Raw genomic sequence first — 19,154 nt, forward strand, 5'->3', positions numbered from 1 at the left:
TCTTAGTTACCAGACACTAGAGATATGCAAGCTCATTTGATTAGTGGTTTGAGCATACAGTTAGAACAGGACATTGAAAATTCTTAGTGAAAAGCATTCCTGTCTTTTGCCCAACCCCAACAATAGAACCTATAAACAAAGATACAGGAGATTGTGCTTTAATTCTGATTACTTGGTTTAAGGATGCTTTGCTGTGGATACATGCCAATCCCAAACTATATTGATTGGATCTTTCCTTGGGGAATCAGGGTGCAATGCTAGTGTCCTGGAGAAAATATTAACTCCTAATCCAAGAATAATGATTGTAGGCAAACAACTGGAATTCCACCCCACAACCTGGCACAGAAAAATCAGTGCTGTTAACAGGAATATGACAACCATTACAGAGATGAACATAGTGAACTCTGTGTCACCTGGCATCAATAATTAGAAATTAGGATACTTAAATGAAACCGACCAACTGACTTTGTCTAATGTGTACACAACATAAACTTAAAACCAGTCTTAATGGCACATGGAAGTAATTTTTTTTTTTAAGTACTTATTCAACATGGAAGCATAGAGGATTTATGGCACAATGGCTCATTGTGTCTGTGCCGGTCGAAAAAGAGCCATCCAGTCCAATACCACTTTCCAGCAATTGGTTGGTAGTCCTGTAGGTTACAATACTTCAAGTGCATACACAAGTACTTTTTTAAAATGATGAGGTTTTCTACCTCTATCATCTTTTCATGCAGTGAGTTCTAGATCACACTACTTTCTGGGTGAAAACATTTCTCCTTAACTGCCCTCTAATCGTTCTGCCAATTACTTTAAGTCTATAATCCCTGGTTATTGACCTCTCAGCTAAGGGAAATATGTCCTTCCTATCCACTCTATCTCGGCTGCTCATAGTTTTCTCCACCTGAATTAAATCTCCCGTCAGCCTTGTTGTGGTCAGGTGAGGTGGAGTTGAAGGGCTTCCCTCTTGTCCCTCTCCTTGTTGGACCATAACAGGATTTAATTCTTTTTTTAAAGTGGATGTACTTGCCACTTCAGTGGGTGTTAGATTATTTATGTGCAATGACCATAAAAAGGACCAACCGGACAGGTTTTTGAAGTTTAAGAACAAGGAAGTTAGCTTTATTGTACTTAAACCAATCTAAGTAAAATAATAAACTACACTCTAACTTCAACATGCAGACACCCATTCAAGGTTCTCATACAGACAAATAGGTTACAAAGTGGGGAAGGGTAGATTGGTCAAGTTAGAGTCCATAGGAAAAAAAAGGGTATACAGTCTGTGGAGCTGTCTTCTAGCTGAATTCGGTGGTCCTGAGGCTTCCGGTTTGAAGAGATGAATGGCTGATTCGTTGGGTCTCTTGGAGACAGCAGTGCAGATAATTTTGTCCAAGGGGTCCTCTGGTTGCAGCTGGAGTATGCAGAGGTGGTCAGTCTGCAGGCAGGATTTGAAGCTTGTAAGTTGGAATGGAGAGAGAGAGACAAAGGAGAGACCTCTACTTGTGTTGTCAGCCTACTGCAGAGAAACACCAGCTTAAAAACACACATACGGTGGGGGGAGGGGGCTTGTCAAATGACATTCACCCAGTGATTCAAGCATGGTAGTTGGCAGTATATTTCTTCTTACAACTAAAACAGCCCATGTTTGGGGATTCCTTTCTCATAACCAGGGTCCCATTGTTCAAGTGATAGTCTTGATGCCTTGCTAATGAGAACAAGCAGTTCCCTTAAAGTCCCAGGTCCTGGTTCTTGCTGAAACAGAGCAGACACTTCATCTCCACCTCGCAGGCCTTGGAATGTTGGATACAGTGTTGCAAATTAGGCAGCCATCTTAAGTGCTAGCAAAGTCATCGTTTATCTGTTCCTTTTTATTTTCGTTAAAAAATATAAATTCTGGTCTCCAGCTGGTGATTAAAAAATGATCATTCAACAAAGCTCATTGGTGTGACACCTCTACACCATGTACAATTAAATGTGATGACAGGAGCATTTCATTATAAGGTCGTAAAGTAATAAAAAAAAAATTGTACACATATATTCATCCTCAAACACTGTCTTATCAGTCTCGCACTGTCATAACCTGCTCTGGTTTAATTTTGTCATCCAGGATGATTCTGTGCTGGGTTCGACTCTGGATAAAGTATCAGCTATCACACTGTTTTTGCCTGCAATGTGAATAATTTTTAGGTGGTAAGGTTTCAAAAGCAGGCTCCAACAAAAAGCTTGTGCGTTCTGGGTTTTAAATTTCTCCACAAATGTCAAAGGATTGTGGTCGGTATAAGCTATGGTCTCTCTGTATCCATTTTGAACATATACCTCAAAGTGCTTGAGAGCCAGCAACAGTCCCAGGGCTTCCTTCTCCACAGTAGAGTATCTCCTTTGATGTCTGTTTAATTTTTTTGGAGAAATACCCAACTGGTCTCTCAATGCCTAACTCATCATCTTGGAACAGAATGGCAGCTACCCCTAGGTCACTAGTATCCACTGCCTGGACTTTAGCTGCCTATCCCCTACCTGGTTCACCACCTTTGGAAGATGACTGGGGCATTTCTTAATCCAAAGGGCATCACCTGGCACTGGAATAAGCTGTTTGGGGTGACAAAAGCCAAGATCTCTTTAGCTCGGGTGGTTAAGGGAACCTGCCAGTACCCTTTTAACAAGTCTATTTTGGTTATGTAGGTGGCGTTTCCTACTCTATCAATATATTCTTCCAGGTGGGGAATTGGGTAGCAGTCAGCTCTGATCACTACATTAACCTTCCTGTAATCAATGCAGAGCCTTGTTGCGCCATCAGGTTTGGGCACGAGCACAACTGGGGAACTCCAGCTGCTCTGACTGAGCTCAGTCAGCTTGTGCTCCAGCATATGCTGAATTTCCTCCCGAATCTGCGTCATTTTCCTCAGACATCGGTGATAGGGATTTTGTTTTATAGGGGGAGTCTCTCCTATATCCACATCATGTAAGGTTTGGGTTGTGCACCCTGGTTTGTTCCTGCAGATCACTTTAAACGCTGTGAGCAGCCTTGGCAGGTCTCCTCTCTGTTCTGTGTTTAAATAAGAGAGTATGGTGTCTAATTTCCCTAGCATTTCAGTGTTACCTAACCGGATGGTAGGGGGTTCAATTTGGGAATCCTCCAGGTCTCCCTCTAACATGTCCTCACTGTCTCTTTCACCCTCCTCTTTCCTGACTGCCTGACAGACCTGTGCTTGTTTGTCCCCTTCCCGGCTGTGATACTGTTTTAACATATTGATGTGGCACAGCCTTTGCTTTTTCCTATGATCTTGGGGTGTCAATTATATAATTCACCTGGCTAATTCTCTTTATTACTCTGTACAGGCCACTGAACCGGGCTATCAATGGTTCTCCCTGTATTGGTAATAGCACTAACACATGGTCTCCGGGCTGAAATGTTGTCATGCTTATCCACCTGCTTTTTCATAGTTGTCTGGGAGGTTTTAGATGTTCATGAGCCACTGCATAGGCTCTCGTGAGCCGTTCTTGGAACATGGAGATGTAGTCGAACAGGGAAGATTTGTTCCTGCGTCTCAAAAACCTCACCTTGATTAGTTTAAGAAGACTTCTCACCTCATGTCCATAAACTAATTCAAAGGGACTAATGCCAGTGGACTCATTGAGTGACTCTCTGGTAGCAAACAGAAGAAATTCCAGCCCTTTGTTCCAGTCGTGGGGGTACTCACAGCATATGCCCTGATCATTGTCTTTAGGGTCTGGTGGTACCACGTCACAGCTCCTTGTGACTGTGGGTGGTAGGCGAAGGACTTTAGCTGGGTTATGCCCAGATTAACCATGATGCTTTGAAAAATACAGGACATAAAATTCATACCCTGATCTGACTGGATCTCAGCAGGCAGCCCATATCGGGTGAAGAATTGGGTTAGCCCCTCCATCACTACCATGGCAGAGATGGTTCTTCAAGGGATAGCCTCTGGAAATTGGGTAGCCACATCCATAATGGTGAGAAGATACTGGTAACCCCATTTTGTTTTTGGCAGGAGCCCCACACGGTCCCACTAGCACTCTGTTGAACGGTTCCCCAAAAGCCAGTATGGGAATTAGGGGTACAGGTTTTATTGCATTTTGGGGCTTCCCCACAACATGGCACATGTGGCAAGTCTTTCAGAACTGCACCACATCCTTGTAGAGTTATGGCCATGAAAATGCTGTCTTATGCGGGCTTGGGTTTTTCAGATACTGACATGTCCAGCCATTACCCTATGGTACCTCGGCGACACCACTACCTGGTGAACCACTGACCACTCTTCATCTGCAGGACTGAGGAGGTCTCCACTTCCTCCTCAGCAACTCATCCTTTAAATAGTAGCACTCTGGAACTCCCTCTGCTTCATCTTCAGTTTGGGCAGACTGTGCTAACTTTTTTAACCCTTGGGTTGACTTGCTGAGCACTTCCTTTGGTTCCTCTAAATTCCCGAAGAAGGTTTCAAACAACCAGACAGTAGGGTCATCTGTCTGCAGTGCCAGTTCAGCCTCCTCTGACCGAGCTTGTTTGGCCGTGGACCGGGACACCACATAGTCAGAGAAAATGCCAGGAATATTCTCCTGTAACTGCTCTGTCTCCCTGACCTCATTTGCTCTCGCTAAAACTACTGGGGAAGTTACCACCATCATCCCCGCCAGGTCATTACCCAGGAGCAGGTCGACCCCGTCCACAGGTCACCTAGGAACAATTCCCACGGTTACTGGTCCTGAAATAAGGTCGCACTTCAGGTGCACCCAGTATAAAGGTATGGGCATATACATTCCCCGATACCGTTTACTAATACCTTAGCATTCAACGCACTCTCTGGGGGAAAGGTCATGCCTTTTCCCAGCAGAACGGATTGGGTGGCCCCTATATCCCGAAGTATGACTTTGGGCTTACTTTCTTCACTCAAAGGGTATGGGGTCACTTTTCCTCTGGACACAAAATCCTGGTAACTCTCAGGGATTTTGTTAAGCTTTCCCGCACTCTCAGTGGTAGGTTTACTGGGTTTTACTGCTGCAGTTAAAGGCACAGCCTGGTCGGCTGTGCGTTCCATCAGGGCCCCTTTTCCTGCACTGGTCTGGTGTACCCTGACTAAACCTATGTGTTTTTCCTGTAACTTCCAACAGACAGCTCGAAGGTGACCTGCTTTGTTACAATGGAAACATACAGGCTTTCAGGCATCACTCCTGTTCTCAGCACCTTTCTGGCCTGAGGAGGGCCCCCTGTATTTCCATTTCTCCCTTCTTGCCCATGGCTGTTCATCCTCCTATCACCCTCCCACCTTCTTTTCTTTTCAGGTTTTTGGAGGTGACTAGGGAAGGGTTTCCCTTGCGATTGGAGCCTGTGAACAAGCAAATAATCATCAGCCAGGATTGCTGCCTGCCTGGCTCTTGGAACCTTTTGTTTCTCAATGTGGGTTTTTATGGAAATGGGAAGGGAATTTCTTAACTTCTCGAGGAGGATCACCTCTCTGAGGTTTTCATAGGAGGACTGTATCTTAAGCGCCCATATCCATCAGTAGAAAGCGAGTTGCTTTACCCTTTTGAACTTGATGTAAATTTGTTCCGGTTGCTTTCGGAGAGTTTGGAATTTCTGGCAGTATGCCTCCGGTACTAGCACATATGCACCCAGGATAACATTTTTGGTCATCTCATAGTTTGATGAACTTGTGTCAGACAATAGGGAATAAACCTCATGGGCTTTTCTTGTTAATTTGCTTTGCAGTCTCAGGGTCCAGCCCTCTGCTGGCCACTTCAACTGTATTGCAAGCTTTTCAAAAGAGACGAAAAACACTTCCACATCCCGCTCATTAAACTTTGGTATCAAGTGGGAGAACTTTAAGAACTCAGCACTGGGTCCTGAGCTAGGTGTAGTTGCCTCACTAGTGATGCCTTCACTGGGTACATTGGGTCTTCCCCTATTCAGTTCAAGCTGCCTTAACTCGAATTCCCTCTCTTCCTTCCATTCCTGGAATTCTCTTTCTTTCTTCCTTTCCTGGAATTCTCTCTCCTCCTTCTCCTTCTAGAAAGCTCTTTCTTTCTCCCTTTCTTTTTCTTTGAATTCTAATTCTCACCTCTGCTGTTGAATTGTATCTTAGCTAATGTTATTCTTTCTATTTCAGATTCTATGCCTGTCTCCCCTTCTTCAGTGTCAATTTTAAAATGGTTGGCCACAAGTTTTAGGATTTGGGGTTTCTTAGCTTTTGATGGATATTTATTTATTTTATTTATTTTTTATTTATTTCATTAAACTTCAATGCAGGTTTTTTTGTGGCTTTCATGCTAAAGTTCAAAAATGTCCACATTATCTTTAAGTGCCTAGCTATACACTTTAACTCTTCAACAGATAGGGCTTTTAAACTGTCCTAAGTTACTTCACTCTGTTCTAGGAAAATACTGGCCTTGAATGTGGACATTTTTGAACTTTAGCATGAAAACCTGCATTGAAGTTTTTAAATTATTGCTAGGGATCAATTTGGTTTCCTGCTTCCAATTTCTCATTTGTCCTTGGGTTTGATCCCAGACATGAGCCCCCAAATTTCTGTTATGGTCAGGTGAGGTGGGGGTCAAAGGGCTTACCTCTTTCCCCTCTCCTTGTTTGACCACAACAGGTTTAATTCTTTTTTAAAGTGGATGGACTGGCCAATTCAGTAGGTGTTTGATTTATTTACTTGTTATGATTATAACAAGAACCAATTGGACAGTTTTCTTGAGTTAAATAAAGAAAGTGGTTAACTTTATTGTACTTAAACTGAACTAAGTAAAATAATAAACTGCGCACCAACTTTCACACCCTTTCTTCAACACTTGGTGATCACACAGGCACACACACAAATAGATTATGGAGTAGGGAAGGATAGATTGGTTGGATTGGAGTCCAGAGAAATAAAAAGGGGTATGCAGTCTATGGAGTTTGGTGACTCAGCTGACTTCCAATGAGTTCACTGGTCCTGAGGCTTCTGGTTTGCGGATGTAGAGAGCTCATTCTGTGGTTCTCTGGAGGCAGGGATTCAGATGATTTCCTTCACGGGTCTCTGCAGCAGTGATAGGCCGAGGTGGTTACGGCCAGCAGGCAGGGTTTGAAGCTTGCAAGGTGGACCGATGAGAGAAAGAGAGAGAGAAAGCAGGATGAGGGTCCCAGTTGGATCTTATCTTGTCGGTGTCGAGCTGCTTGTCTTGGTTTCTGCAGAGAAAACACTAGCTTAAACACACAGATGGTGGGTCTGTCACATGACTGTCAGCCAGTGATTCAACATGATGGCTGCCAGTGTGCATTCCCTCTTGCAACTTAGTTATTTCATGTCTAGGAATTCCCTTCTCACAACCAGAGTCCCATTTTTCAAGTGATTAGATTTCAGTGGTTCGTCTCCACCAGTTTAATGTCCCAAGTGATTTCCTTAATGTCTTGTTAATGGGAGCGGGACAGATAGTTCACTCAAATTCCCCAGGTCATTATGCTGGAGGGGACTGGGCAGATAACTCATCTCCACCTTGATGCATTAAAATGTAGGGTATAGTGATGCAAATTGCAGTGGCCATCTTAGCTGCTAGGAGTAGCCTTTTACCTGTTCTTTTTCTCTTTTCTGAAAACAAAAATCAGGTTTCCAGCTGGTGGATTAAAAAATCATCATTCTGCATAGTGAATTTTCGTGACTACATCTAAATATTTATATATACATAAAAAGTCAAAAATAAAAAAATAAAAACAATCTGTGCGCTGTAAAATGTCAGGCTGATTGCCATAACACCTACTGGCCAGGTGGTCTCGGAGGGAAGTAAGCAACAGATACGGTGAAGATCAACCATAGATGACTGAATCAGAGTAAGTAAAATAAATAGAAACAGAATAGCATGGCAGAAAAAGTACATCAGAAAGAGAGCAGCATATCCAAAAATTGTTTGATATAGGCAGAACATTTTATATCTATCTTGCTAGCAAAATCCTGTGATATTGCTGACCGTGAGCAGGTGATACACTGTAGCATTGCTAACAGTGAGCAGGAGATACACTGTAGCATTGCTAACAGTGAGCAGGAGATACACTGTAGCATTGCTAACAGTGAGCAGGAGATACACTGTAGCATTGCTAACAGTGAGCAGGAGATACACTGTAGCATTGCTAACAGTGAGCAGGAGATACACTGTAGCATTGCTAACAGTGAGCAGGAGATACACTGTAGCATTGCTAACAGTGAGCAGGAGATACACTGTAGCATTGCTAACAGTGAGCAGGAGATACACTGTAGCATTGCTAACAGTGAGCAGGAGATACACTGTAGCATTGCTAACAGTGAGCAGGAGATACACTGTAGCATTGCTAACAGTGAGCAGGAGATACACTGTAGCATTGCTAACAGTGAGCAGGAGATACACTGCAGCATTGCTAACAGTGAGCAGGAGATACACTAGCATTGCTAACAGTGAGCAGGAGATACACTAGCATCGCTAACAGTGATCGGGGATACACTGTAGCATCGCTAACAGTGAGCAGGAGATACATTGTAGCATTGCTAACAGTGATTGGCGATACACTGTATCATTGCTAACAGTGAGCAGGAGATACACTGTGTTATTACTATCAGTGAGCAGGAGATTCACTGTATCGTTGCTAGCTGGGTGGGGGATACACTGGATCATTACTAACAGTGAGTGGAAGATACACTGTATCATTACTAACAGTGATCTGGAGATACACAGTTAAATCAATGGGAGTTTATTCTACACGTCTTGCATCTATGTGTGAGGTTCTGTACAGATTACATTGCATCACTTCATGTGATAATGCACACAGTTTAATTGCATAATATGCCCAGTAACAACCCAATATCCACTATGTTACATTATACTACAGTCATCACACCAAGTTCTATTCTGTCCTCACCTATGCTCACACATGCATTCTTGCAATAACAATCCATTGTAATAACCAAACAACAATAACTTTTTTTTTATAACAATTTAACATAATGAAATGGCCCAAGGTGCTTTATAGGAGCATTATAAAGCAAAATTTGACACATAAACCACATAAAGCGAAATTAGGGCAGGTGGCCAAAAGCTTGGTCAAAGAGGTAGGTTTTAAGGAATGACTTAAAAGAGGAAAGAGAAGTAGAGTGGTGGAAGGTTTAGGTAAAGAATTCATGAGCTTGGGGCCGAGGCAGCTGAAAGTATAGATGTCAACAGCGGTGCAATTAGAATCAGGATGCTCAAGAGGCCAGAATTAGAGGAGCGCAGATATCTCAGAGAGATTGTGGGGCTGGAGGAGATTACAGAAATAGAGGTCCAAGGCCATGGAGGAATTTGTAAACAAGGATGAGTATTTTAAAATCAAGGCATTGCTTGACTGGGAGCCAGTGTAATCTCGAGCTATTTTCCACTTTCAAACACTAAGGCCCAGGACCAGTTTTAGTGCTGTTATTGCTCCTGAACCCAAAGTTTTGTTGATCTGCATCACTCATAATGCACCAAACTAGCCATTCAGTAACTGTTAAATTAAAGTGCATCATTAGCGAAGCTTGTATTTGAGAAGATCAGATCAGAAACCATGGAATGACATCAGATGTTTCAGCTCATCAAGCTTTTTTCTCCTATACTGTGTGTTCATCTGTCCATCCGCCCCACTCCCATCCCTCCATTCCTCTACCCCACATTTAATGTTGTTAGGGAAAATTTTGCATAAAATATTCCTAAATCACCAAAAGTTATGAAGTTTCCATAAGATCAACAGAAATGGTGCTTCCTTACTAACATGAGTCCTGTGCCAATGACTTTGTAAGTTTCATTATCTATTTTTCTTCTTTGCAGCTGGATCTGCCTTTTTGAACCCTGAAGGTGATTCTGGGACTGAAGCTGATAATGAACCTCAGCTGACATTTTACACTGACCCTTCCCGCAGCAGACGCCGTAGCAGAGGTATGATAGAAAACTGTGTTGCTTTTTTGGCATTGTGCTCGCCTAAAGTATTAATGGTATGAAAACCAACTGAGCTGAATGTGAAGCGGTGTGAACTTTTTCCTGGAGACGGATTCTTTTGAATTGACTGCACTCCTATTCATCTGCCATTGCAAAGCGCTTTACAGCCAATGAAGTACTTTTGAAGTGTAGTCCCTGTTGTAATGTAGGAAATGCGACAGCTAATTTGCACACAGCAAAGTCCCACAAACAGAAATGTGATAATGATGAGATAATCTGTTTTTGGGAGTGTTACGACCAGGTGAGAAAGAGGTCTAGGGTTCCCTTTCAGCCTTCACCTGGTCTTACTGTAACAAGGTTTAATTTTAAACACACTGTGTTTTTAGCTCCCCCTTGGTGAATCCTTGTTCACTGCTTTCTAATTATAAGGCAAAGAAACCAGCACAAACAGGATTTCTTGGGTTTAAAGAAGAAAGATTGAAATTTATTAAACTTAAACTTTAAACTCTAATTCAGTTGACGCCTACAGATACACGATGTGCACACGCTAGCATGCATACACTATATACGCATGCACATAGAGACAGAAAAGAGCAGAAGAAAAAAATAAAGTGAAATGTTTGAGGCAATATCTGAAGAGTTGTTGGTACTGTTCTTCAAGCTCATTATAGAGTCCTTGATTGTAGGTAGATCTTGCTTTTCGTTGGGACCCAGTATTATTCTTAAACCTTGTTTGCTGACGGAGACTTTTCTCTCTTGGGGTTCACGTGTCTTCAGTGTATTCAGAGGCTTGTGAGAAAGAGATGGGCACATACAGGAGAGAGATCTTCTCAATCCAGGAGCAAACAGACACTCTCAGTTCAAATTGTTTGTACAATTCAGAAAAACCCAGATTGCAAAGAAGGTTAGTCATGTGACTAACTGGTTTGACCACGTCTTGGATTGTATCAACTTAGCAGTCTCTGGAATGCTCGTCTTACACACAATACCTGGTGATCAAGGTCCATTGTGGGTTGAATATGTCAGGGAATGGTCCTTTGTCCTTCCAATAACCATCTGTTAATATGCAGATGTCTTTTCCAGCCATGGCTGATCTGTTTAACAAGTCTTTTTTTTTCACTCCAGTAACAGTTTAAAATCAATGTTCATGACAAAATTAATGTGCCTCATTCTTGGCAGGTGGAAGTCTAGCATGACAGCTATAAATATGTTTTTTTTGAATAGTGCAATGGGAGGGAAATATTAAATACCAGCAGGACCAGAGGAAATATCAAATGGAAGCAGGACCAAGGATCAACATAGGTAAAACATGAAATGTCATCAGGCTTGAGTCAGTCACAAGAAACTTATCAAATAGCAGCCAAGGCATTTGTGTGGAAAATATGTGGTACAGTTAGAGCCACAAGAAAACTTAGAAAAAATATCAAACTAAAGATGGACCAAGGTTCGGCATGCGCCAGGGAAATATCAAATACTGGAAGAGCCAGGGCCAAAGATGTAGAAAATATCAGCGGCTAGCAGAACCGCAGTCAGAAACCAGGGACCAGATTTTCAAGGCTTGTTGGGAGTGCAAGTAGGTGTGTACAAGATTTGAAGATTGCATTCTTGGAGGTTGACACTGGCTCCCTCTGCCTCCGAAATGCAAAGCCATTTTTAGGGATGCCAGGAGGGAGGGAACAGGAAATGCAAATGCCTCCAATTAATTGCCTGTTGAGCTCTTTGTGGAGCTCATTATAAGGCTTGTCAAGCAGTTTGTGAGTTTCAATAGAAGGACATGGGGAAAACGCCATATGTGGAATATGGCAGGTAGAGAAGACGCGAACAATGCAGAAAACCATGAGGGCTATGGGAAGGGCTGATTAACATAATGCGGAGGATGCAAATAAAGTTGAGCTACTCATAAAGAACCACGGGGTAGCCATTACTGGAACTGAAAGACTTGCATTTGTCAGTGATGAGTGCTAGGAATCTGGAGAGGGATGTGAGGCCGCTGGCATCACTTGGACAGCTGGGATTGGCAGGGGAAGGCCTGGTGAGTGCACAAAGCCCAGTGAGGGAGTTCAGATGGGAACAAGCTATTCTGACATTAGACAGAGCAGCCAGGATGAGTTTCAGTAGATGCAGCCTCCTGGACAGCAGGAGACCAGAGGACCACAGCTGGTGGGCTGCGAGGGGAAGAAGGTGCTACCCAACACATCAGATCAAGCTCCCATGTGTCAGCTACCTGCAAATGACAGAGCGCCAGTACCGTAGGAGACTGTGCCTATCCAGGCAGATGGTTTCGTACATTTGTGCTCTGACACACAATGGCCTGAGGCCTCATGGCAGTCCCTCACCTGCAGCCGTCAAGGTCACTGCTGCCCTGAATTTTTATGCAACCGGGTCATTCCAGGGATCTTCCGTGGACTCAGGTGGCGTCTCGCAGTCAGCAGCTCATCACACTATTGGGCGGGTCACGGATACCATATTCAGGAGGGTAGGGGAATTACATTCACTTTGACACAGATGGGTCTGCACAGGCACAGAGGGCTTTGGGCTTTGCTGTTATCAGTGGATTCCCTCATGTCTAGGGCATCATTGATTGTACCCACATAGCCATCAAGGCACCGACTGACCAGTTTCATGCTCATGTGAAGTGCAGTGGTGAAAATACAGAACCAAACTGAAGAGTTTAAAAAAAAAATTGGAACAATTTTTAAAAGACTGATACATGTGCTGTCAATGAAGTGGAGAACAAGACACGTGACCCTCAGCATCTCTTCCACTCAAATCCACATCCATGCGTATTAAGACTGAAACCCAATTCAGCCCTGTCTGCATGGAAATGCGACAGAAAATCACACCTGGATGTGAGCTATACTCAAAAACAATGAAATAAGACCTTTCTCAGACTTCGTGTCTCTGAATATCCTCCATCACAATGGAATGTGAACCACCCTCATCTCCTCAGATTGCGGACCTCATCAAGGCCGTTATACAGCCCAACTAGGATTGAAACCTGAAGCTACATGGGCGAAACCAACCCTTGTAAAATTCAACTTAAAAGCTAATCGTTTTGAGGAACAAAGTGGGAGTCTTTTCAAGATGGGAATAGAGACAACAACTTAAGTCTGGTCTGTTCTCAGCCACAGAGCACAACAAAAAGCAATCTTGAATTCCAATAAGGCTGAGAGAGAGATTGATTCCAGTCAATACTGTTGAACCATGCTGAGACAAGTTGAAAGCTAGAGACAAGTGAGTCCCTTTGTAAAAACAACTCTTCTACTGGTGAGAATTGACCTAAGACGTCAGCACTGTCTTCAGCCCAAAGTGAACCCCTAGGAGACTGCTACAGCCCAACGATTACCAGGCAACCAGCAAATAGGCCTGCAACTTTAAAATTCACCTGTCGCGGGGAATCCCACATGTTATTCCTGAAACAGCAGACTTTTACAACTTGAACTCTATCTTCTCTTCACAGTGCATATGAGAGAGAATGCGTGTGTGCGTGGTATTGCGAAAATGTTCCGGGAATGAGTATTGTTCAATAAATGTTTAATCGCCTATTTTAAACCTACAAGCAAACCTGTCACTGTCAGTTTATTTGTCAAATAAAACATGAGGGGTTAAAACATTAGTAACAAAAAAACTTTGTCTGTGGTCACTTGGGAGGTGAACGAAACCAGCCATGCCATCACCCACCTGGCCATAACACCAGTCAGTCAGGTTCCTGAACAGAAAGGGCTGCCACTCATTGAATGTTCAGCTGGTCAGTGACCACAGGAAGTGAATCTTGCAGGTTTGTGCCTGGTTCTTGGGAAGCTGTCATGACCCCTTTATCCTCTTCAGGCCCATATTCAGAATCCATGGGTGGCTGCTGGGGGATAAGGGTTATTCCCTAAAGAGGTGGCTGCTGACACCATCTGAAACCCAGACAGGGATGGAGATAGTCACGACAACCAGAGCTGCCATCTGACACAGACCTGCATTGAACAGACTGTTGACCTCTTGAAGATGCACTTCCGTTGTCTTGACTGGTCAGGTGGCGACCTTCAACACAATCCAGCCAGAGTGTCCTGTATCATGGCACCCTACACAACATGACAATATAAAGAGACCTGGAGCTGGATGAAGAGAAGGACCTGGAACGCCACTCCACCTTTGAGAAGGATTGGGAGAAGGAAGAGGAGGAGAAAGAGCTCGTTCCAGAGATGGCCAGCGACTAGACAATGGAGGAAGCCCAGCAATGCTGTCCTCGACCTCAGGGAGAACTGCAGGCTGGCATAGCCGCAGCTCTGCACCTGATTGCCCCCAAGCCCTTTGTGGCTGAAAAACCTATCTTCCAGCATAGTGTGCTATCATATTGCTATGATCTATAACTGCAAGGTCCCAATGCCAGGCATGAGCATGCAGATTGAGGGTTCCTCCAACAGCATTATCCTACATATCACAAGGCATGGCACATAACTTTCCCAAGACTCCACGTTACCCACACCCCCCCCTCCCCCCCCACCCCCCACAACCCACAATGCTATATCCGCCTTCTGAGATGAAACACGAATAACTGACAGATCAGGGTGATAACATAAACGTTATATTGTGATGATAACAAAAGAACAGACAAATGTGTGGAACATCACCCAGGTAACCCATTAAGTGAAGTCAATGGTGTGGCGACTTTCTTTCTCTAAGACTCCCACGGGGTGCACTCCCTGTGGCAGAGGATGAGGTGGAGACAGCCTGCTACTCTCTGCCACTGGCTAAGATGCCCATGGCTACCATCCTTGTCTTGGAAGTGCCCATAGGGATCCTGCATAGGTTGGCATGCCTGTGTCAATGCAGGAGCTGCCTCTATTACAGGGCCTTGGCACACAGATGGTTCCTGAGTCATAGGGGGTGAGGAGCTGAAGGGTGACACCAATGCCCCCTGAAGAGTTGCCCCTGTATCTACCGTTTTGATGGTCTCAGCCCTTTCCTGGTGCCCTAGAATGCTGGATGAGGCCACTGACTGGGACGTAGCTGGCATCCACTCCGAGCATCTCTGTGCCTTTAGCGCCACTGAGCAGTTGAAGCTGCAGGGAGCCTCACTCTGTGCATATCAGTGTGCTGCTCCTGCACCCACTCAGAACGGAGCTGCATTTGGCTCTCAAAGAGGTTTCCCAGTCTCTCAATGGAGGAGCTCATGCAATCAAATCCCTGGGTCTTGAGAGAGCACATGCGCTGCATGGACACCTCCATTGCCAGCCATGGCTCCTCAAGGCCTCAGAGAACTCCAACAAACAGGTATGTATCTGCTTCTGGTTCTCGAGGAAGACCCTCCTTGTTTGTGACACCCATGGCATAGCATCTTTGCCCAAGGGAGCAATGTTGTGTCTGTCCTCTGTCCTCCAAGGGGGGCTGCCCACAGCTGACCCTGCCTCATCCTCCTCCTGCTGCTCACGCATGATGTGAGGTTCACCCAATGGTCCCCTTTATATTCTACTCTGGGACCCAACCAAGCTGAGTGTCTCTGCACTGGTGGAAGGTGCCAAGGTATGATGTGATGTTGCTGGTTCGAAGTCTCCCCCCAAAGAGGATGGTGGTGCCAAAAGGGCAGCTGCACTTAGCTCCCCTTCTTCATCTGGCACTGTGGGAAACACAAGAAAATGGAACTCTGAGGACTTGTCCGACTTAACAAATGCCCCAGCACAACCATCCCCTCAGATGACAGTGGTCTAAGATCCATAGATTGCATTGATCTGAATTCCCCACCACACCCTTTACCTCAAGAAAGAGCTATCCAATGACCCTGTTGCTCATCGCCTACTATCTCACTATCTCCCACTGAGGGCACCCTGGCAATCTTCAGCGCTGCCTCCACCATCAGGGTTAAAGTGTGCAGTTGGGCCGTTCCACCACTCTTTCTGGCCATCTCTCTATTCTGGTATCTCTTCTCCAGGATGAGAGGAAAGTGATTCATAAGTAGACTGCAGTCCCTCATCTCTTCCAGCATGACATACACATGAGCTGATGTTCCCCTCAGAGATGCCCCCCATCTGACTGTTGTCCAATATGTGAGGGTGGCTGCTGTCTCAGTGTTGTGACTGCCCACTTGCTCTGACAATGTTAGGGAGAATTATGGACATTCTGTGAGGTCATCTCACTTGCATTCTGCTGCTTAATGAGTTGGTGACCAATCAACCAGGTGCCGCTGGCCACTCACCTTAGACTGTAAAGGGTTTATTGAACCTTTTCCTGCACTGGACCCATATCCTTCTGTTGAGTCCCCAGCTGTTAACCTCTGTGACTACCTCCATCCAAGCCCTCGTGGTCTCTCTGGGCAGATGTCTCCTTCCTGAAGCCAAGAGGAACACGCCTCTCCATCAGAAAAACATGGTGACGTCCTGGGACGCATGCCCACGCCAACACTGGCCCTTCAGTCTCCCTGCTGCTCCATCCCTGAAGGCAACAGCACCCAGGCATAGCTGCCACTTGCATTTAAAAATCATTCTCTGTCTTCCAGTTCCACCTCCAGAACATTTCCGGCGCATCTAATTGGGTGCTGGACTCTGCCCTGAGCCAATTAGACCAGTTAGACCCTTTACTTATGTCAAGGGTTGCTGATGTACTACCGGGTCGAGAACCGGGAACATTCTGGGCGTCGGGTTCCCAATCCTGAATCGAGAATTCCAGTCCTAGAAACTACAACATACTAGTCAGACATGGCACGGACATTAAATGCCAGCAGGATCAGAACTAGACATGGGGGTCCTCTGAGTCGCCATGATGGGAGAATTATCCAAAAGCAGAAGCTTTCACATATTACTTATATATTACATATTACAAGTGTGTAACAAGCCTGTTACAAAATATATTTTTTTCATTTCATGGGCAGGATTTTCATAGTTAAGAGGAAATGACACAGAGAGGGAAAAAAAAACACAAAAGAAACCTATCAGAACTGTTGTACAAACCATGTTATAACTCAGATAGCCAGGCAGTGAAGGGTAGAACACTGGAGCCTAATCTTTATACACTTGTAGCTTTTAATAACAGAGACACGCATTGAATGTCGTGTACTTCCAGCCAACAAACCTTCTTTAAGAGAAAAGCAAAATACTGCGGAAACTGGAAGTCTGAAATAAAAGTAGAAAATGCTGGAAACACTCAGCCCATGTTGCTGCCTAACCTGCTGAGTATTTCCAGCATTTTCTATTTTTGTTCACCCCTCTTTAAGCCTGATCTTATATATATATATATATGAGTACAGGTGAGTTCCAGCACCTGAATGCAATTAAACACCCAACTGATATGCAATTGACAATTCATATATCAAAAATAACTTAAGATTTGAAAAGCAGAAGGAGCAGTCAAAGAAAAAGGTTCTGAGCTGAAAAAAGTCAATTTGAATTGGATAAAATTGGCACTAGCCCAGGTAAAACTTACAAATAAAGCACTGCATTAATAATGGGAAATATTTGAACAGGGTGTAGACAAGTCATATTCACACAAGCGTTAATAGCAGGAAAAACTGGACTTTCCTTCGATGAGTAGAGAAATAAACATTTATAATAGGGTCGTGCAGGCCCCCACTTGCCAAGCATGAGGCATATTAATTTTGCCACATGGACATTAAATTTCAAACTATTGTTGAAGTGAAGAAAGGACTTGCTTGAAAAAAAATTGCCAGATCTTGCCTTGAATAACATTTGCATATTAACAGACAGTGCTTGGAAAGGACAAAGGACCATTCCCTGACACATTCAACCCACAGTGGACTTTTGATCACCAGGCGTTGAAGGTGGGGGAGCTTGCATTCCAGGTTGACTGCTAAGATGGCTGAATATACAAACGGACATGGTTAAACCAGCTACTCACATGACTGACCTGCTGGGAAATCTGAGTTTTTTGAATTTGTACAAACAGTTTGGGCAGAAAGCAGAATGCCCCAGGACTGAGAAGATCTCTCCTGGCTGGTTCATCACAGCCTCTCCTGTCTGCCTGCACCCATCTCTTTCTCACGGATCTCCAAAGATACGTGAAGCCCAAGAGAGAAATGTTTCCTACAGCAAACAAGGTTTGAGAAGAATACTGGGAAACAAAGAAAAGCAAGATCTACCTACAATTAAGGACACTACAATGAGCTTGAAGAACCGTAACACAAAAAACCTCCTCAAATATTACCTCAGACTTTTCTGCTTTATTTCTTCTGTTTTCTTTCTGTCTCTATCTGCATGTGTGTATCGCATGTGCATGCTAGCGTGGGGACGTCGTGTATCCGCAGGCGTCAACCGAATTAGAGTTTAAGTTCAAATTTAATAAATTTCAACTTTTCTTCTTTAAACCTAAGAAAGCCTGCTTGTCCTGGTTTCTTTGCCTTATAATTGGAAAGCGGTGAACAAGGATTCGCCAAGGGGGAGCTAAAGAAAAATTAAATCCTGTTGCAGTAGGACCAGATGAAGGCTGAAAGGGAACCCTAGACCCCTTTCTCACATGGTCGTAACAATAGACATAAAAAGAGGCATATGGCAAATCTAGTCTGTTATTACAAAAAAAAATCAAGCCAAGTATAAAAACCATTGATGGAAGTAAAATTAAAAAGGTTAAATTAGAATAATGAGTTTGAAGAATACTTTGTTGTAATTAAGATGATTTTATGAATGCATAAAAAGTAAAAGAAGTAGAGTCACCATGATTTTTATGGAGGATGAAGGAATCACAGAGGTACTAAATGATTACTTTGCGTTGGTTTTCACATAAGAGTACGGTAGAGGCAATGACATTGTACAAGAGAGGGAGGTGGAACAAGTCAAAAGGATATCTATAAGGTAGAAATAGTACTGAAAAACTAATGGAATTCCAAATGGGAAAAGCACAGCGTCCGAATGCCAGGCATCTTAAGTGCTGAGGGAAATCAGGGAGTAAATAGCACAGGCTAGTTTCAGTCTTTCAAACACTCAGATATGGAAACCATACAACGTGACTGGAGGATTGCCAGTATAACTCTTCTGTTTAGAAATGGATGAACTTGAGACTAGTCATCCCAACATTGGTGGTCCGTAAGTTTCAAGTGGGTCTTGATATAGTATACAATTAATATCAACCATGAAATTATTTACAGGCAACAAGGATGGATTTGTAAAGATCTAGCCTGTCGGACAAATTGAATAGAATTCTCCAAGGAAATGAACAAGTGTATTGATGAAGGAAATGCAGTGTATATTGTAAATATGGATTTTCAAAAAACTTCTAATATGGTGCCACAATAGAGGCTTCATAAA

The 19,154-nt window shown here is 43.8% G+C and overlaps 1 protein-coding gene across 1 annotated transcript in view; it reads left to right on the top strand.

The window, feature by feature from the left end:
- Positions 1-19,154, top strand: part of astn1 (astrotactin 1) — a 2,863,484-nt gene that overhangs the window by 1,156,122 nt on the left and 1,688,208 nt on the right. The window contains exon 5 of the mRNA XM_068038084.1: positions 9,808-9,915. Coding sequence (XP_067894185.1) covers positions 9,808-9,915 — 108 coding nt within the window. The remainder of the gene's footprint in view (positions 1-9,807; positions 9,916-19,154) is intronic.

This window comes from Heterodontus francisci, chromosome 8, assembly GCF_036365525.1.
Source record: "Heterodontus francisci isolate sHetFra1 chromosome 8, sHetFra1.hap1, whole genome shotgun sequence".
NCBI classification, from domain to species: Eukaryota; Metazoa; Chordata; class Chondrichthyes; order Heterodontiformes; family Heterodontidae; genus Heterodontus; species Heterodontus francisci.